At 53.4% G+C, this 20,544-nt stretch overlaps 1 protein-coding gene across 1 annotated transcript; it reads right to left on the reverse strand.

Annotated features, from left to right (window-relative positions):
• Positions 5,708 to 13,080, reverse strand: C1QL1 (complement C1q like 1). The gene is made up of 2 exons (XM_005694346.3): positions 12,205 to 13,080; positions 5,708 to 6,346 (listed from the first exon to the last, which is right to left on the reverse strand). Exons 1-2 carry the CDS (start codon positions 12,799 to 12,801, stop codon positions 6,167 to 6,169), a joined length of 777 nt encoding a protein of 258 aa, XP_005694403.2. The 5' UTR covers positions 12,802 to 13,080; the 3' UTR covers positions 5,708 to 6,166.

A 20,544-nucleotide genomic window follows, 5' to 3' on the forward strand; every position in this document is an offset into this window, starting at 1 on the left:
TTTCCACTGTTTCTCCATCTATTTGCCATGAAGTGATGGGACTGGATGCCATGATCTTAGTTTTCTGAATGTTGAGCTTGAAGCCACCTTTTTCACTCTCCTCTTTCACTTTCATCAAGAGGCTCTTTAGTTCTTCACTTTCTGCCATAAGGGTGGTGTCATCTGCATATCTGAGGTTATTGATATTTCTCCCTGCAATCTTGATTCCAGCTTGTACTTCCTCCAGCCCAGCGTTTCTCATGATGTACTCTGCATAGAAGTTAAATAAGCAGGGTGACAATATACAGCCTTGACGTACTCCTTTTCCTATTTGGAACCAGTCTGTTGTTCCATGTCCAGTTCTAACTGTTGCTTCCTGACCTGCATACAGATTTCTCAGAAGGCAGGTCAGGTGGTCTGGTATTCTCATCTCTTTCAGAATTTTCCACAGTTTATTGTGATCCACATAATCAAAGGCTTTGGCATAGTCAATAAAGCAGAAATAGATGTTTTTCTGGAACTCTCTTGCTGTCTCGATGACCCAGCAGATGTTGGCAATTTGATCTCTGATTCCTCTGCCTTTTCTAAAACCAGCTTGAACATCTGGAAGTTCACAGTTCACGTATTATTGTAACCTGGCTTGGAGAATTTTGAGCATTACTTTACCAGCGTGTGAGATGAGTGCAATTGTGCGGTAGTTTGAGCATTCTTTTGCATTGCCTTTCTTTGCCTTTCTTTTGGGATCAAGATGGTAGAGTCACTATATAATAACTGGTTGATTTGACCCAAACTCCATTCACCTACCTGAACTTCTCTATTGCTCTTTGTCCAGCGGGTTAACACTGTTGGTTTGGTGAGAATAAAATAAGACAACAGTGCAAAGATTATAAAACTACAAGAAAACCAGGGTATTCTTGCCATCTTTGCTACCCAAGAGAAATAAAACTGTCAAAGAACGACTTTCAGGGAATTCCCCGGCAGTCCAGTGGATAAGACTAGGGCTTTCACTGCCATGGATCTGGGTTCCATCCCTGGATGGGGAACTAAATGCCACAAGCCACACGGTGCAGCCAAAAAGAAAGAAGGTATGACTTCCAGCTTAAAGATACCCTCCCTCCTCACAGGGATATGCATTTTAACAGCGGTTTGGAGTATGGTTGAAGGCTTGGAGTCCCCAGGAACCACCAAGGGAATAGGAGCCTTTTGTGCCCTGTAGCCAAGTCTTTCCTGGTCCTATTCTGCCCCTGACAATTAGCTGGAGACGATGAGGTGAGTCATAGTGAGGCAAGGAGCCAAGGCTGGTCCTCCTATGGGCAGTGGAAAGGGGACACTTACTTGCTTGATCTTTGGGGGCAAGTCAGTTAGCCTCTCAGAGCCTCAGTTTCTGCAGTTATTTTTTTTTAAAGGAATATAATATTTAGCTTGTTACAGGGATTAGAAATAATATAGGTAAAGCAACTTGCAGACATTCAATGAAGTGGTAATGGGGGGTTCTTATAATCATTCATTCAACAAGCATTTACTAATATGAGACAAGTGGGCTAAGAAGATAGGGAAGTTGATAAATACCCACCTCCTACACTCATAGAGCACGTAGTCTATGGAGAAATCACCCTATTAAACAAGGACTAACAATGACGTGAGAGATGGGCTATAATGGAAACATCTGAGGATGTCAGAGGAAAGTGACATGAAGCTGAGGTCCGAAGGGGGAGTGAGTTTGTTTGACAAATGAATCATAGAGGTCAAGAGAAAAGAATTCTCTTTTATAACATACAAATTGTTTCTCATGGGACTTCCCCGGTCATCCAGTGGTTGAAACTCTGTCCTTCTAATGCAAGGGGTGATATTTTTATTAGGCCCATTTTTCAGATGGAGAAACTGAGGCTCAGAAAAGTGAGTGTCTTTTCCTGAAACACAAACATAGCCAGGACTTGAGCCCAGTTTTTCTAATTCCAGTTGCTGCATGTCTGTTGAGTCCTGGTGTCTTAGGTTCTAGCTCTGCCCTTAACCAGAGCAACCTGGAGTTTCTCTTTGGGTCTCAGTTTTTCCAGGTGTATAATGGGAGTTACCCATTCTGTGGTTTTGATTCTCAGTTTTGGCAGATGGGGCAAATAGGGAGCATGTGAAAAGCACAGGGGTGGTGAGCTCTCTGGTCCCTTTCCCCTCAGCTCCCCAGCTGCCACCTCTCAGTAACCCTTCCACACCCTTCCAGCCCCAAACACGTGTAGACTTTTCACTTCCACTTTATTATCACTTCATTTGTAGGATTTTAAGGTTTGTTACCTGGAAGGGAGCGAGGAGCTCACACCTCCAGTTCCGCTTTTCAAATATACCTTCATCGCTTGTGAAAACAACCTTATTAACAGCATCTAACCTGCTACCACTTATGGGGGCACCTGGATAAGTACATGCATAAAGGACCACAGCAGAGGAAACAACAGTTAGCTGAAGTGGCAGAGCCTCTGGATCCCTGGGGTTTTCTCCCAGCTCATGGATGTCCTGGAGCTGTTGTCAGGGTCAGCAGAATGTGGGTGAGCCCCAGAGTAGCCTTGAGCAATTGGTCCTTGCGTCCTGCCTCCTCTTCTGGTGCTGAGATCCTCCGGGAAACAGCTCCCATGCCTCCGAGGCTCCCCTGTCTCCTGGACGGTTGTCCACGATTGATTCTCTGGGCAGCTTCCCCTCCGAGCAGTAAATGAAATATCGGTTACCAGGAGTGAGGCAGGAGGCAATTAACCCCTAGACCTCACCCTGGCAGATGTGTTTGTAGCAAGCTGAAGCGGAGAGCTGAGCGCACCTGCCTGGCCTTCCTGCAAAGTCATCCAATTAGGGTAGCCCCCAGCGGCGGGCTCCTGCTGCCTCCTCTGCTCCCCATGACCCCAGAAACCAGGGTGGCATGGACTCCGGGGGCTGACAGCCGTCTGGGCACAGGATAGCCTGCCATTTCTCATGTGAGTGAGCTCCGGGGGCAGTGCCACCCTCACTCTCCCTTGGCAGGGAGATTATTCATTAATTAATCACACATCTTTTTAAAGGGGAGGCGGCCTGGGGAGGCGTCTTCCTTCCTTCCTCTAGAGTGGAACCGCCATTCTGCCTGTCCAGCCTCTTTCCCACCTGCCAGCCCTGCCCCATGGAATGTTTCTGTGCCAGAAATGCCCCTGACTGAGGAAGAGGGGAGACACACGCCTGCTTCAGGGAACCCCCAGTCCCAGGGGCTGGTCTCAGAAAGCCCCAGTTAAATAGAAAAAGCATAGCATCTGCCCTTGGAGCCACTGACAGGGCAGCCATACTCTTTGCAACTGGGAAACTGCACCCTCATCCCCAGTATCTGGGGATACACACCTCGCCCTTAATTCACCCAAAACACTATCTTTGAGGACCACCACCCCCGGTCTGATGGAGGAGGCACAGTCTCACCTTCAAGTTTCCCATTCTGAGAGTAGAGATGAAGTCATTGTCCTCAGGTTGGCCAAGTCTGAGGGGTACAAAAATAGACTTTGCCCTTGGGGAGCCCCTGTCTGATGGGGGAGATGCTCCCCAACCAGCTGGCACCGCCAGACACTTCTGGTGCCCTGCACAGGAAAAAAAAAAAAAAAGTCCTTGGCTTTAGTCCTGTCCCAGTTGTATGACAAACTTGCAGTGTGACCATAGACAAGTCACGGATTTTCTTCAGATCATGCTTTCCTCATCTGCAATGTGGAGATCTTAGTCCCATCTCTCAAAGTGACGTGAGGATCAGCCAGTCACCAGAAAGAAAAGCCAGCCAGCCAGCCAGCCACTCCCTTCAGAAATGATTAATATGCTTTTCGCTATAGCAGAGTCCTAGGCCAGTACCTGTGGTCTCTGGGAGAGGGCTGGGGAGCCTCCCAGGTGCAGTGACTGGATAATTTTGGGCCAGCGTGGCCATTAAAGAATCATAAGAGGCTGTGCTGTGGGTGGCCCTGGTGGGGGGGGGTGCGGAAGAGGGGGGAGTTGCTGGCTAATCTAATCAGTCTTCCCAAGGAAACTCTCGTTCCAGACAGACCTGCCAGGGGTTTTATTGGGTTTGTGGGGACCCGCAGATTTCAATCTCCAGACCCCACAGGGAAGGAACAAGTATTAAGCTAATTTTATTAAATGGCCACAGCTGGCAGTAGGGGGAAGTAGGGGAGAGGAGAGAGGATAAAGAAAGTCATTCAAGTCTGCCAGCCACGACAAGGCTCCATACATGGGGCCTGACTGGGAGGGAGGCCACCCCTCCTTCCTGTCTCTCCAGCTGAGCCAGTGGGCGGTGGGAGGGGGAGGCCAGATGGGAACTCTTCCTCAGTGTAGAGCCTTGGGATTCTCCAAGAGGCTCACCCATGGCTGCCGCCCAGGGCAGGTGCTTGTAAATCCCATCAAGCCTCCACAGGACAGCACTGGAGTGGAAGCACTGGGATGTCTCCAAGCCCCGCTTCCTTGGTTCTGCTTTGGAAACCCCCAATCTTTATGAAATACGGTGTGCTGGGTGAGAGGATGGTCTTTGGTTCAAATACTGATGTTTGCTCCTTCCTAGCTCTGTGACTATGATGAAGTATTTATCCTCTGAGCCTCAGTTTCCTCATCTGAAATGGATAAAACAGCATCCATGTTAAAGGGCATGGGAGTATTCCTTGCCAGTCCACTCCCAACCCATACACATTTCCATGAGATAATACTTATAAAGTTCTTATATGGTGTCAGACACAAAGTGGATGTACTCTAAGTATTAGCTATTATAATTGAGGAATGCTCTAACTGTGTGCAACCATCATGGCCCCAGTTATAGATGAGGGAGGCAGTGACAAGGCAAAGAGATTTGGTGTGTTGTCTCCAGCCAGCAAGGTCTTCTTGAACTCAAGTGCAATCAAGATTGATTGTGTCTTATTTAAAAAGCTATTTAACCTCTTTCAAAGAAGAATAAAATCTACTCATCCAACCTCCTAGGGCTCTTGGAAGACTTGAATGAGAAGTGCCACTCACTTTCACTTCAGGTATGTGAAAGTGTGTGTTGGATGGACTGTGTTGGACTTTTTGCCACCCCGTGGGCTGTAGCCTGCCAGTCCATGGAGTTCTCCAGGGGATCTTCCCGACCCAGGGATTGAACCCAAGTCTCCCGCACTGCAGGCAGATTCTTTACCATCTGAGCCACGAGGAAGCCTTTGGCAAATTTTAAAGTGATATATAAATAATAAAAGCTGTGTTTATTGAGAACATACATGATCCTCTTTAACCCTCAGTCAAGTGAGATAGGTCTCATTATAATGAGAAAACTGAGGCCCAGGGATGAAGTGCTTGGGTCAAGGTCAACCAGCATTTAAGACAAAGCTAGTTCCTTTCATTGCTATCACTAACCCAGAACTGAGTCAGAAGAGAGTGACTTAGCCAGCATCCTACAGGGTGGCACTGGGGCCAGAACCCAGGTCTCCCAATTTAAACCTGGCTGTGCCTTTGCAATGCTGATGCGACTTTCAAGGTCAAAGAGATGGAGCTTTCCCACCCTGGAAAATGATGGTGTAAGTAGGCTGTCTCCTATGCCTCTTAACCAGTTGCCCGGACCCTCTTGGTCCATGGTGAGCTTGGCCCCTTGGCCCACCTCTTCCTGGAGCACCTCTGACTCTGGCTTTTCCCAGATTCACGAGAAACTTCCAGTAGACTCATTCCCCGTCTGGAGGAGTGCAGGGTTCACAGTCCCCTCCTGCAACTCCTCTCCAGGGCACAGTCAGAAAGCCAGCGGGATGGAAGTGTTTTATTATAGCTTTGGTCAGACGGGCAGCAGCCTGCCAAGGGCTGTAGCTGGGAAGCCATCCAGCCCCCAACCAACCCCTCCCCCAGGTGGCGCTACCCCCGAGCAGGTGGGCAGCGCATCCGAGCACGGGGAGGAACCCGCTGAGGCCTCTCCCCGACACCTGCTGGGGCGGGCTGGTGGGTAGGGTGGGCAATAAACAATCCTACTGTACAAATATACAGTGTGGGCCGGGGCGGGGACGGTCAACGCCGCCTCCCGGGGAACCAGGACAGGGCGTGCTGCACCCGGCTCTGCGGTGAGCCGGCGGGAGGGCTAGCTGCGCCCGGAAGGTGGTGAGGACGGGCCAGGGGCGTCATAGCCGGGAGGGCTGCGAGGGGGTGGTCGAGTCATCCTTTATCCCACCCGGAGGGGGAGCCCCGGGGGAATAGGGGATGGTGGAGCTCAATCAGAGTAGATGATGAAGCCGGAGAAGGTGCTGTACTTGTTGCTGTTGCCTCCGTGCGCTTTGCCCCCATCCAGTTTGATGAAGACCTCGTCCCCCGCATCCAGGTGCAAGATCACGCTGTTGCTGGCGTAGTCGTAGTTCTGGTCTGCGTCCTGGGCGATGGCGCTGGCCCGCACCTGTGGGGGTTGGGCCGTTAGGAGAGTAAGGGTATGTGCGAGAGGGTAGTGGAGGAGAAGGGAGAGAAGCGGGGTCCAGGAGGGAGGGGGATTGTCAGAGAGAAGGCAGGGAAAGAATCTGAAGGGTCCCAGATCCCCACCTGCAGCACCATCAGGGCTCTCAGCCTGCTTTCCTCCCATCATCCCAGCACTGCCCTTTTGCAATCCTGACTGTGTGTTTAGGGAAGGGGTTAGAGAGGAGCCTTGGATTTCTAGGGCAGGTATAATCTAGGTCTGAATTGGCAGTGTAATTCAGTGTAATCAGCTTCCTTAACTCTCCTAGGTCTCACTGTCTGGCCCACTGAAGTGTTAGCCACTCAGTCGTGTCTGCCTCTTTGTGACCCCACAGACTGTAGTCTGCCAGGCTCTTCTGTCCAGGGATTTCTCTAGGCAAGAATTCTGGAGTGGGTAGCCATTCCCTTCTCCAGGGCATCTTCCCAACCCAGGGATCGAACCCGGGTCTGTTGCATTTCAGGCAGATTCTTTACCGTCTGAGCCACTAGGGAAGCCCCACTCACTGTCTGGCCCATTGAGGACCTCAGCAGTGTCTCCAGAACTCCCCAGCCTGGAACTCCTGCTTGCAGAGAGGAATTCTCTGGACCCCCAAGGGATGGAGGGCTGTCCCCTCTCATTCTTTTCTCTCTCCTTTTTAAAATTATATATATATATATATACTTTTTTTTTTGGTCGTGTGGCATGAAATCTTAGTACCCCAACCCGGGATTGAATCCATGCCCCCTGCAATGGGAGTATGAATTCTTGACTACTAGACAGCCACGCAAATCCCCCTGTCCTGCCATCCCCCCACCCTCTACTTTATTGCAATAATGATGCTTACATTAGCCACATGCACCCATTCTCATGTCAGTGGCTGGACAGGAGGGTGCCCCTTGGCCTTACAGGTCTAGGCCTGGATCAATACCAGGCTGCTAGTAAGCAACAACCCTAAAACTGAGACCTTCTGTGTGGATTCCTTGTCTGAGGTCCATTCTGTGTCAACTCCCTGTCTGAAGTCCATTCTGGAGTCTTTCAAACAAGAGCAGTGAGATGGAAGGCCTGGAAATCATTTCCCTTCCCAAGGCTCAGGCTGGGCCTGCATCCCACCTCAAGGAGTTGTAGCTACACCTGTGACTATTACCCCATCCCAAGAGGACTTCTGGCTCCTCCGGCAGCATCACCCCCATGGCAGTAGAAGGTGGTAAAAGGAAGTGGATGGGAAGAAAGGAATCATCCCTTCTGAAACCTTACATCCCTCTGTGATCCTCAGTCTGCTCTGATATCCTTGTTTTGATGGAGGAGGGGAAGGACAGGCAGGAGCATCAGGAGGGGCAGGGGAGCGCCAGCCTTTGGATTTGAAGCCTGACACATCATTGGTGAGGGAGGGGAGCTATAATCATAAGATATTGAGGATATGGGATGATGGACACATTCTCTCCAGGCATTCCTTTCCAACCGCTGAGGCCAACACAAGTCCTGAGCCCTCTGATCGGGGGCCTCTCCTGGATAGTCTGAGTGGAGGATGGGCAGAGAGTCTGCACTGAATGGGGTCCTCTCAGCCAGGCTCCTCAACAGCCCCTCTCCATCCTGCCCCTTCCCTGAAGGCAGCACCCCCAAAGGCTGACAGTCAGGGCTGGACTAAGCCAGATCAGGAGAGGGACCCATCCCCCCTCCTGGTCAGGAGGCAGCACGGTAGGTCGTCTGTCCCAAAGCTGCTGACTCAGCAACAATGTTGCACCGGAAGGACCCGACTGACATATTTGCGTGCAGTCTGCCATTGAAAGCCCAGATCCTTTCAGCCCCTTCTCACCCCTCAAGCTTTTCTCCTCCAACCTGGGAGGGGATTGTTTGGGGACACTTAGTTGGGAAAACTCCTGGTCCAGCTAAAGGTGAGGGGAAATCAAATGAAGGAGGGATACCGTCTAAGGAGCTTGGTTTCTCTGTTTAGAAAATGGATGAGATCCTGCCTCACCCACTGCCACCATTGTAAAAGCCTTTTGATGGCAAAGGAAAAAAAAATTTTAATCTTGATGGGGCTTTGAGCTAACCAGGAAAGAGCTGAAAACAAGCAGCCAACTTCTGTATTGTTCCCTGGGCCCTAATCCTGGTGGTATTTATTATTACACATGCATTTCATTATCTTTGCTAATAAATTACTTCTAATAACAATTATTTTTATTACCCAGATTAATTTAGCCTTAACTCATTAAAACAGTGTGCTGCTTAATAGCCAGATCCATTAGAATACAGTCATCTGTCATCAGGAATCTCCTGGTGATGTGACAGGCATCAGTACTGTTATGCTTATGTTTATTATTTATTCATCACCATGATTGTTGCTGTGATTATCCTAATTATCCATGGAGGCAGGGAGAATTAATGCTCTTCCATCCGTAGACGGTGGGGGAGGAACCCAGGGGTCCTGATTCTCTGCCCAAGACTGGAAATAGTAGAGGCATCCAGTTCCTCCCGGGGGGTTGAGGGGAAGTCTGGGGAGTTCATTTTGTTGTGGAAGTGGGAATGCAAGTCTGGGACTTGTCACATGGGGGTACGATAGAAGCACCTCCTCAAGGGCTGCCAATAAGTGAAACTGAGGCATTGGTCTGATTAGAGGTCTGGAGTGGGGGTGGGGTAGGGGCCAAGAACCCAGGAAATGTGCGCCAGCCCCCAGACCAAAGCTGGGGTCTTGGGTATGTAAGTGTGGCTCTCATGGGCAGCCAGCCTGGCCCCTGTGTGCTTTCACACAATGCCTGAGTTACTACTGTGCCAGGCACAGTGCTCTGTCCTGTGAAAGGCATTAGAGGCCAGAGAGGACAGCGGCAAGATGGGGGAGGTGGGCAGAGAGGCCATATCCCCTCATGAGAGAGGCTGATCCCCAGTCAGGTCTTCACGTACCGCAGTCCCCAATTTACACACCCCACCACCTCCCCCATCACTCAGACTCTGGTGTCCAAGTCCCTGCCCATTTGTAATACTCCCCTTTCCACAGGCCCTAACAGTCCCCCCACAGCACCCCCTTCCCTAGCCCAGTGTATCAGTTTCACATTCTCTGGGACACATCTGAACTGTGGTCTTAGAAGGAACCACAGGGAGCTCCTGTCACTCAGGGCACCGGCTCCAGCCTAGAGTCCCTTCCTCAGGCTCCTCAGGTTCCTGTGTCATAATGACCGGGCCTCAATGCTATCTGGCCGTGCAGCGGCGACTCAGAGCTACCCCTAGGGAAAGGGACCCGGCACCAGGCAGGAAGGTGCTGACTCCCCGCTTTCCCCATCTTGCCCAGGGAAGGACCAGGGCCCAGATGCGGCTCTGCTTTCCAGAGGAAATTCTGGAAGTCTCTCTGCAGGCAGGAAGCCAGGAAGGAAAAGCACAGAGCCCAGGGCTGCCCCTAGTCTTGAAGGCGTGGGAGGAGCCGGCTCCTCCCTTCTGTTCCCACCCATTGTCCAGCCCTGTCATTTTTGCTCTCTGCTGGCTTAAATGTCCTCTTCCACCTCTGAGCCGGCCTTTCCCTACACTTGACCTTTCATTTTCTGTCTAGCTGTGTCTTCTCCCCTGGATGACTGAGGTTCATCATCCTCTCCCCCGACCAGGTTGGTCTGAGCTAGGGCCCATTGAATCACTCCCTCCAGCCAACACATCTGAGAACAGGAGTATCAGTGGGCTCCTGGTCTCCTCTCCCTCACAATAATGGCTGGGGCGTGTTATTCTGTGGTTACTGCTGTCTCCCCTGCACAGACCATGTGGTCCTGGAGGGCAAGCAGACTGAACCCCTGGAACCCCAAACCTGGCTCCTACTCGGAGCTCAGAACTAGTGATACGGAATGACTAGTGAGAGGAAATGAGTCTCTTGGACCATCTGGAAGAAGTCACAAAGGATGTGGGGGAGGTCCAGGGCCTATCACCCTACTGTCTGTCTGGGATTTGTGTGTGTGGAATGGGGGCAGGAAATGGTCTGAGTAACTGTTAAAATACTAGGTCTCTGAAACCCCTGGTTAAAGTTACCTCCTCTCTTCTACCAGCCTGTGGTGCCACCTCCTTGTCAGGCTCTGCCAGTGCCCTGCCCCTACTAGAGGGGTAGGAAGAGCCTTTTGAGTCAGTTTCACCTCCCAGTGACTGAAGCAAGTATGCCTGCCCCAAGCATCCACCATCTTTGGGGCCTCCTCTTGTCTCACCTCTGGGGCCCTGCGGCACCCTCTTGAGTAGCACAGTAGGGCCCACTGGTGGCCTAGTGACCACCTCCCTATCCAGGCAAGCTGTGGTCCCAGCCCCCTGAAACCTCGACTTGGTGCCAGCCCAAACTTTCTTTAGGAAAGGAAGAAATTCCAGCGATGAAGGTGACATTGTTGGATCCCTTATTGGTGATTAATAAGGGGAATTGAGGGGCTGTCTGCAGAGAGAGTCCTTACTGGATACCGGGGCCTCCCATTTGGTCAAGAATGAAGGACAAAGAGGAGAGACACAGAAAGCCTGACGGACACAAGCGGGAGAGAGACACCCAAGGAATAAAGAGGGGGATTAAACACGGGGGTGGGGGACCAGAAACCAAGGGAACAACAGATCAGACTGGTAGACACAGGAGAGAGGCAAGCACAAGAGATGGGGAGAGGGGAGAAAGAGGAAGAGGAAAGGGAGAGGCGGAAACAAGAGGGAGGGCAGGCAGGGGAGGGGGGAGAGGGGCAGGCAGGGGAGGGGGGAGAGGGGCAGACTTACAAGCACTTGGTAGGCTTTTAGCTGACTCTTAGACCTGTCCTTTCCCCACCCCTAAATGGGGTCCACCTCAGGTAGGGCTGCAGTGGAAGGGTTCCAGCAGGACCTTGGGTCTCAGTCACAGGAGATTCCCTCCCAACTCCCACTAAAGCTTTAGTTCTGATCCACACAGGCACCTGCTTCCACAAGGATGCTCTGCTTGACTACTGCAGGGGCCCCAGGTCTCCTGTGGTCTGGGAGCACTGGGAAGGGAGGGGGAATCAAAGCGAAAGGAGCTGGGTAAAACTGTCACCCTGGAGCAGGATTAGGTCAAGATTGGTCCTGGGGCAGCAGTTCTAAGGAGAACACCAGACATCGATGGTCCCAGGTACCAAAGACCTCATGAGCTTGGTGCCTGCCGCTCTGGTCTCTCTGATGGGGACAGGGAAGGAAGAGGATCCCCCGACACCCCAGGAATCAGGAATTGCAGCTGGCAGGCAAAGAGGAGGGGGAGTTTCCACCTCTTTGTCCTGCCTCAGAAGGAAAAACTTTTCCCTTCTGGCCATCTTGTTTGGGCGCTTAGCTCTGACACAGTGGCAAGGGGCCGCGCAGTCCCGGGTTTTGCAGAGGGTGGCAGATCTGCCCAATGGTCCCTTCCTAAGGGCGGGGGATGTATTGTAGCTAAGGCTTTGTGCGCTTGGCTCCCTTTGCCTTTGTGCGCAAAACATCTCCTACAGCTCGCCTTCTCCGCTTGCGCGCCTAGCGGTGCGCCCAAGCGCCCGCGGGCGCAGACGCTGCCTTTCCCCAGAGCCCATCTTGATCCGGCCCCTCACCGCTAGCTGGTATCAACCAGAAGCCTAGCTCTGAGATGCTGTTTCCCACGGGCCAAGCCCCCAAGGGCCAGTCCGCGCGGCCTGCGCTCTGATTATTAGTTGTGTTTCCCGCATTTCCGTGCCGCAGGTGCCCAGCAGCACTTGCCTTGGAGCTGGCGCCCAGGAGCCGAGGAATCAGGGGTGCCCGCTAGCCTGGATCATCCCCGCCTGTAATGTCTAAGCCGCTCCGGGTCTCCCGTACCCGTGGGCCCTGGGCTCCCTGGGTGCCCTGCCCCCAGGCCAGCCCCATGCCCCCGGCGGGCCCACCTGGCCGTTCTTGCAGAGGTCCGCCCACATACTGGTGCCGTCGCCGCCGCGCATGAGGACATGGTAGGTGAAAAAGTAGGTGCCGGGAATATTGCACGTAAACTTGCCACTGGTCGCGTCGTAGTTGTTGCCGAGGTTGGTGACCACGTCGTCGAACTTGAGCACCTCGTAACCCTCGTGAGGATTCTTGAGGCCGGCGTAGAAGGCCACGCGCGGCACCGTGGTGTAGGTGGCCGTGCTGATGGCGCCGCTGCCCCCCGCGCCTGGCAGCCCGGGAGGGCCGGTCTTGCCCGGCTCACCCTTCTCCCCGGGTGGTCCTACAGGACCCGGAGGACCTGGGTCCCCGGGGGGCCCAGGGGGGCCCGGCTTGCCTGTGCGTCCCGGTTTCCCCTGGGGGCCCTGCACCAGCGTGGAGGGCGGGGGCGCGCCGCTCTGCTCGCTCAGGGCGTCGCCGCCGTCGGGCCGCGCGCCGGCGCCGGGGCCCCGCGCGGGGTAGGGGTCGCACACCATGCGGCAGGTGCCCAGCATCTCATAGTGGCCATCCGGGCCTCCCGAGCTCACCAGCACGGGGATGAGCACCACCAGCACCAGCAGCATCACCACGCCCGCGGCGGCCGCCAGCAGAGTCTTCCGGCCGGCGCGGAGCCTGGGGAGCGCCGGGCCGCCCGGCCGCGCCGTCGGGGCAATGGTGCCGGCGGGCGGGGGGCGCGGGCGAGGTGCCCGCGCTCAAGGGCGGTCCGGCTGGACTGCGGGCATGGGGCCGGGCCCGGGGCGCCGCGCTGCGCTGGATGCGCTGCCGAGCCCAGCCGCCGGCTCCTGCCTCGCGCCTCCCTCCCGCTGCGCGGCCGAACTGAGCGCAGCGGCCGCCGCCTGCTGCCGATTCCTCCCGCCTCCCTGTGCTGGAACCACCGCCCCCTCCGCACGGTCCAGCCCCGCCCGCTCTGCGCCGCGAGGGGTGGGGCTGAAGGCTGGGCCGGCGCCTAATTGGGTCGTGAGAGGTGTGACTCCGCCCACTTAGAGGGGCGGGGCCCGGGGCGGGGCCGCCGGGTAGAGGGCTGGAGCCAAGGCGAGCAAGAGACTGAGCGTCGGAGACGGAGTGGGGGCTAGAGTCAGGGACGCAGGAGAGGCTCCCCTAGAGAAAGTGAGAGTAGGGACTAGTGGAAGAGGGGGCCCTAGGGAGAACTAGAGAGCCCCGAGGGTGACTAGGAGAGGAGAGGCCTCGAGGGACTGGTATGCAGAAAACCGAGAGAAGCAGAGAGAGGCGCGAGGGGCCACTGCCCGCAGGAGGTGGGGGCTGCAGTAGGGCGCCTCGGTCTTCAGGGGACAAAGAGCGATTGAGAGGAGGACGGAGAGAGGAGCAAGAAGGAAGGACAAGGAAGCGTGTTATGAACGGGGAGAAGAGGGGAAGGCAGGAGGGCGTCGATGGGCCGAGTCTGCACTCAGGTCTCGCAGATCCCCCTTTTGGGAGAGGGGGGTGGGCCGGTACGCCTGTCAGGGTGCCCGCAGAATTCCAAGTACTAACCGCAGCTGCTCCCTCCTCTTTTTTTTTGGGCGGGGGGCACCTGGATGTTCCCGGGACCGCCTTACCCTAGGAGGAGCAGGATCTTCTACCCACACCTCCTTAACCTCTACTTCTTCCTCCCTGCACTCCAGGCCAGGTCAGGCTGCTTTTTCCCGGGGATGGGGCCAGGGACTCCTCCATCTTACTCTGATCAATTCCTTTCTCCCTGCTTTTAGACAAGGCGGAAATTGGGGCACTGAGAAAGTGGGCACCCCAGGTAATTTCTCCATTCTGACGGGTACAGACATGTCCCTGGGTGGTAACGCCCCCTTTCCCAGCCTCCCAGAGGGGTTGATCTCACCCAGCCCCTCGCCCCGCACCCTCCTTCCCTGCCTCCAGCCTCCTGGGCTTCTAACTCTTTTCTCCATCAGATTGTATGAGGCAATCCTTTTCCTCAAGTGCAGTAAAGTGTTTAGGTTGCATAAACTAAAAGGCGTCTGCTTCCATCAAAATATTTGTCACATTATTTGAAGCCCAGTTCATGCTGCTGCGCTGCTCCTCTCACCCTCCTGTATCCAGTCTACTCGGGAGGGCTCTGCCATTCAGAGGCCACTAGCTGCTGCTAAAGGATGACCCTCCAGCCCCTCTCCTTTCTTCCCTCCCCAGTCTGGGATTGATTAACCCCACCTGAGCTGGGAGGAGGACAGGGACAAGAGGATGTCAACTCAGGGGCGGTGAGACAGGACCTTTCAAGCACAGCTGAGCCCTGGTTAGAGTGATCCCCTCACCATGGAAGGAGCTAAAAATGCAATCAATAGCATTTTATTCAGGGCTTACAGTGTGCCAGGCCCTGTGTTGAACGCTTCACATACACCATCACACCAGATCTCAACTGCAATTCAAAGAGGTAAAGCCCATCATTATTTTCATTTCACAGAGGGAGCACTGGGGCTCTGGGAAGTTAAGAGATTTGCCCAAAGTCACGCAACTGTTAAGGGACAGAGCCGGTATTCAAACTGGCAGCCTGACTCCAAGCTCCTCCAACCCTCTTGTTGGGTCTTTGAATAGCGTTTACCGCCCAAAAGGAGGTAGGCTTCGAGCGCAGGAGGAGGAAGTCAGTGAGACCTTCCCAGGCTCAGGAAGAGTAGTCCTGACTCTCAGCTGTCAGTCCGGCCTCCCGTCTCCCACGGAGGTTTCCCCAGTATGACTGCCCCCAAGAGTGACAGGCTGGTGACCCGAGGGACAAGTGCGCGGTCATCGGTGTGTGATATATACAAAACCCCGCCCCCCCGCCCCCTAGTTCGCGCGCACACGGGTCCCTCCTCCGCTATGCCGCTGGGGCTCGTCCGCCACCCGGAGTCCTTCCAGAATCAGCCGGTGAAACTGCGGCTGGCTGTCCGAGGCCGCGGAGGGGCAGGAGCACGCACCCCCGGCCTCGCCCGGGTGTCCCAGGGCGAGCTCGGTGTGGCAGGGCGGTCCGCCCCCCCACAGAAAGAGCGCCCGCTCCCCAGGCGCGGTGTGGCGTCTCTGTCAGCCCAGCCGGATTCTCCCCGCTTCGCTGGAGTGGAAAATAACGGCTTCAAACTTTGCAGAGAGGAGCTGGTGCCAGCACTTTAATTAACAGCCATCTTGGCCTATGAGCCTGGGCCACCGCCCCGCGCCTCCCGGGGCTAGCGGGTCGCGCCCCGGCCCCGCCCAGGTGCCCTCAGGAGAGGGACCCCCGCTGCGGCACTCCCAGCCCCTTTATCCCCGAATGCCAGGGCCTGGCTGATTGGGGGACGGGTGCTGCCTGGGGACCCTTTTCCCCAGGTTCATCCCTAAGGACCTCCAGCCCTTCCACCCCACCCACCCCCAACTGTCTAAATCCTGACAGTTGATGATTCTGGGGTTCAAGACCTGCGTGCCAGGCTCAGCTGGTGATTTTAGGCTAACTAGCGGCGTCTCAAGGGAATTCTTCTGGAAAAGAGTTGTTGTAAGGATTAAATGAGTTATCATGAAGGTAGCAAAGCACTGGCCTCAGTATCTGACCCTTATTAGGCACCCAGTATCTATGGATGTGAGAGTTGGACTGTGAAGAAGGCTGAGTGCCGAAGAATTGATGCTTTTGAACTGTGGTGTTGGAGAAGACTCTTGAGAGTCCCTTGGACTACAAGGAGATCCAACCAGTCCATTCTGAAGGAGATCAGCCCTGGGATTTCTTTGGAAGGAATGATGCTAAAGCTGAAACTCCAGTACTTTGGCCACCTCATGCAAAGAGTTGACTTATTGGAAAAGACTGTGATGCTGGGAGGGATTTGAGGCAGGAAGAGAAGGGGACGGCAGAGGATGAGATGGCTGGATGGCGTCACTGACTCGACCGACGTGAATCTGAGTGAACTCCGGGGGCTGGTGATGGACAGGGAGGCCTGGCGTGCTGCGATTCATTGGGTCGCAAAAAGTCGGACACGACTGAGCGACTGAACTGAACTGAGCTGAAAGGGTCCTATATAATTATTTCACATTAAGGTCCTTCCACCACTCCGGGCATGGGGTCTCCTCCTCCTGCCTTTTTTCCTACAAATTGCTGTGCTGGTGCTAGGAGAGGAGGACAATGGCCTACTGTGCGCCTGGATTCAGAGACAGGACTAGATGAGTGAGGAAGGAACCCAGGAGTTCTGGCTCCCAGGACTCTTCTTCAACTACATGCCAAGGGATCCAGGTTTTCAGCAGAGGAAAGAGGTGAGCCCCAAGGAAGGGAGGAGGGGAGTGCCATCTGTAGATGGGATACTGCCCATGCTGGGAGCTAAAGGTCCAGCTTGGCTTTCCTTCCTCCTGCACCCCCCGTCATTCCAGAGGTGAGGCAGGAGTACTGGGCATTGGTGGGGGAGTATGGTGGATGCAGGAAAGTGGGTAAGGCTCTTCTTTGATGCACGGCTGACATCAGGAAGCTGGGTGGTAGTTCTGTGGTATTTTGGGGTTCTTTGAATGAATGTGAGTGGGTGTGAATGTGTAAGAGACTGTTTGCGTTAGTGTGTGTCTGGGTTTGTGAATGATGAAAGGCAGTGCAGTGCCCTGACTCATTGGCTGGCAAATCTGCGTTCATTTATTCACTCAGTAAACATTTACTGAAAGCACCTAGCTGGGCCCTGGGAGGTGGTAGTGGTGGTGTGTCCTCAAATCCTAAGCAGTATTCCTGAGGCGCTCACACTTTGGCAGGGGAAAAAGGCAGAAAGAAATGACAAATACCATGATAATGATGAACTTTTTAAAAAGTACTTACTAAGTACAAGATATTTTATTTATTTTAATTGGAGGCTAATTACATTACAATATTGTGGGAGTTTTTGCCATACATTGACATAAACCAGCCACGGGTAAAGTACAAGATTAAAAAAAAAATTATTTACTTATTTGACTGGGCCAGGTCTTAGTTGTGGCATGTGAACTCTTAACTGCAGCATGTAGGATCTAGTTCCCTGGCCAGGGATCAAACCCAGGACCCCATGCATTGGGAGCAAAGAGTCTTAGCCACTGGACCACCAGGGACATCCCTAAGTATGAGATCTTGTTCTAAGCACTTTATGTGGATTATCTCATTTAAATTTAACAGCCTATTAATAATAAGTTAAGAACTATTACATAGCTTATATTAAGTATTACATAGCTTGTATCAATAACCCCAAGTAGATACTATTATTTCCCCTGTTGTACAGCTGAGGAAACTAAGGCTTGGGTAGAGGTTTGCACTAGGTATTCTGAGGTACCCATGGAAAACTCCCTGCCCAGAGGACTCTACAGGAGAGGTATTATTTTTTCCATTTGTTTATTCATCCATTTGTCCATCTCCATTTATTCTATAAGCCCATATTGGTTGATCTCATATTATCACAAGATGTAGTGGTGAGCATGAAAAGTCTTCTGACCCTGTGTAGTTACAGCATATGGTAGAAACTTGGATACTTAAACAAACAACTGCTATCTAACTGGACGTGCTGCCTGGGAATGTGTGGGATGCTATAGGAACATGCAGCAGTGATGGCTAAATTAATGTGGAGGTGGGGAATCATGGGAAGCTTCCTGGAGGAGGTGATATTTATGCCAAAGCCTGATGAAAGGATAGCACTGGTGAAGGGGATGGCTGCCAGAGACGGAAGAGAGAGGGAGGGAGGGAGGGAGGGAGGAAAGATTATTCCAGGCAAAGGGAACAGCATGTTCTGAGGACAAGCTTGCAGGGCCTCATGGGCTGTGACAAGAGATGTATAATTTATCCAGAGGGCAATTAGAAACTATTGAAGAGTGTCGGGTGAGTGGTATCAGACTTTTTCAGATTAGAAGGATCACATTGGCTACTGTGGGGAGTAGGGATTAAAACAGAAGTGAGAGCTTATAGTGGCCTGATCTGGATGGGATGGGGGTGGGTGGAACGGGGAGCAGGAGACTTGCAGATTTCTGGAAAGATTAGGAAATGTTTATGAAATTGATGAAGGGTGGATGAGTGTTTTTGCCATAACCTGGGTACCAATATGTACCAGACACTTTATGTACTCTTTCACTTAATACTCACTAGAAGTGTGAGGAATAATAAGCATTGTCATCTTTACATTGGAGATGAGGATACTGAGGCTCAGAGAGGTGAAGGTATTTCCCTGAGATCACACAGCTAGGAGGAGAGAAAGTCAGAATTAGAACTTGGGTCTTTTTGACCTTGAGTCGGGGCTCTTCACCACTCAGCCCAACAGGTGCATACCTGGTGGATAAACCAAGGATAGATCCTTTAGGGATGAAGAACAGCTTGAGTTAAGGCTCAGTTGTATAAAAGGGCATATTTATGGTTTTTGGATGATGCCACTGGTCTACAGTCCTGTCTTGGGCAGAATGGGAAACTGGGCACCAAGAGGCAGAGACTGGTTATCAATGCCCAGTTAGGCCACCAACTTGCGTTATGTGTTTGGAGAAGTCTATCACATTGCAGGGCTTCCATTTCTTTCTGTGGGCTGGAGAATTGTCCAGGGCAGCTCTGAGAGGCTGTGGTTCTCTTTAAAAGAAAACTCATTGTCATCTGTTAAAATATTTAAAATCCCTTCATGACATTTCAACTCAGACACTTGCAGATCCTCCAGAGGAAAAGCCTCCATAATCGCAGCCCCTCTTTAGAGAGGGGACATTTGGGAGAATGGAAGTTGTATTGTCATTTGGTGGGGAGGCAGGACACACCAGGCTGGGACTCAGGTTGGTGAGGAACCTCCTTCAGGAGCCCCTCTCCCAGCCCCATATCCTAGGAGGAGAGAGTAGGATGAAGTGGTCTGAGCCCAGGTACCCACGTCACGGACAGGTTTTCTGATGCTCCTTTGCCAAAGGACTCTGGCTTTCCTGCCTGAAGCTTCTAGGGACATGCCCAGCCCTGGGCCTCCTCCCTCGCCCTCCCTTTCTGATGGGCAGGCCATCCCAATCCAGCTCCAGGGAGGCAGCGCTGAAAAGGCCCCGGCTGTGGGAGGGGAGACCTAATCGGAGGGGCCGTCTCCCCTCAGCCCAGCCTGCATCTCCCAGCTGCATGTATAAGTAATGAGGTTCTGCAGCCCCAACAGGAACCAATATAATGGCGGGTGCGCGAGGTCAGCCTGAGAGACAGATAGCAGGACGCAGGAGTGACAGGCAGTGCAATTATGCTGAGCCTCTTGCAAAGGCAGCAGAGGGGAGGCCCCGCCCGGCCAGCGCAGTGCACGGGCTTCCCACCCTCTCTGGCAGGCCTCAGCTCCCCCAGAGCCCCCAAATCCCCCAGACTCAAGTCGGGGAAGACGGAGGAGGAGTCCTGGGGAGAGGGCGGAGGAGGAGGGACCTGGCTGATGGGGGCTTTCCTGCCTCCTGGGGAAGACACTCCCAGGCCTAAAGATGGGGGTGTAAGGGAGAAAGCCTCCTGCTCCCCAGGAAGACTGTGGAGGGCTTTCTCCTGGGAAGCCCTCCCTCTTCTAGAAAAAACCTTTCCTTGCATTCTCACCCAGGAAAACTAGAACTTAGGGTCTAAAAAGGTCTTAGAGAAGCCTTCTTCTACAGACAGGGACACCAAGGCCCAAAGAGGGGAACTGGCTGGCCCAAGGTCATTGGCCAGTCTGAGACAGAGTCAAATGGGACCCGCGGGGGCTCTTCTTAGGACCCCACTGGTGGCGGTCAGGGAGCAAGGAGAAGAAGATTGATTGCTCACCCACATCCTGGGTAATCCCCAAAGGCCCTCTGAGGGCAGTAGTGGAGGGTGGAGCTCAGAGAAGGGGATGGAACTCTGGCTGCAGTATTCTTGGAGAGTCCAAGTCAGCCAGGGGTGGGAGGTGGCCCAGCCTCCCTTCCGTGTCCAGAGAGGGGTCTTTGAGCACCTCATCTTCGTACATTTGAGAACAGGAGTGATTGAGAGGGGATCTCTGAGGTGGCAGAGCTACAAGGGCAGTGGAACCGAGCAGTGGGTGTTTAGGAAATGTTGGTTAAACGCACCCTGAGGGTGCCAGCTTCGTGGACATGCAGCTTGTTTACTGACAGAGGCCCGCACTCAGAAGGGACCTACACTTGGTTTAATTCTCTGCTAGCACCACCTTGAAGTTCTTAACAATTTTTGATCATGCAACTCCACATTTTCATTTCATTCTGGGGCCGGTAAATTTTGCAGCTGGTCCTGCCCTGAAACAAGGCAGCCTGCCTCCTCCTTGTTCCGACATTACCCCCAGAGGCCCCAGGCAGAGGGAAGCACAGAGTGAGGAGAAGCTGGTGTTCGATGAGTTACTGGGGGGTCCCCACCCCCTCAAAGCCTGACCCTTTCAATGACCCAGGTTGGGGGCGTGTTTGGAGGGGGATGTCTGGCCACAAGACTCCTGGTC

This window comes from Capra hircus, chromosome 19 (assembly GCF_001704415.2).
Source record: "Capra hircus breed San Clemente chromosome 19, ASM170441v1, whole genome shotgun sequence".
Taxonomy (NCBI): Eukaryota; Metazoa; Chordata; class Mammalia; order Artiodactyla; family Bovidae; genus Capra; species Capra hircus.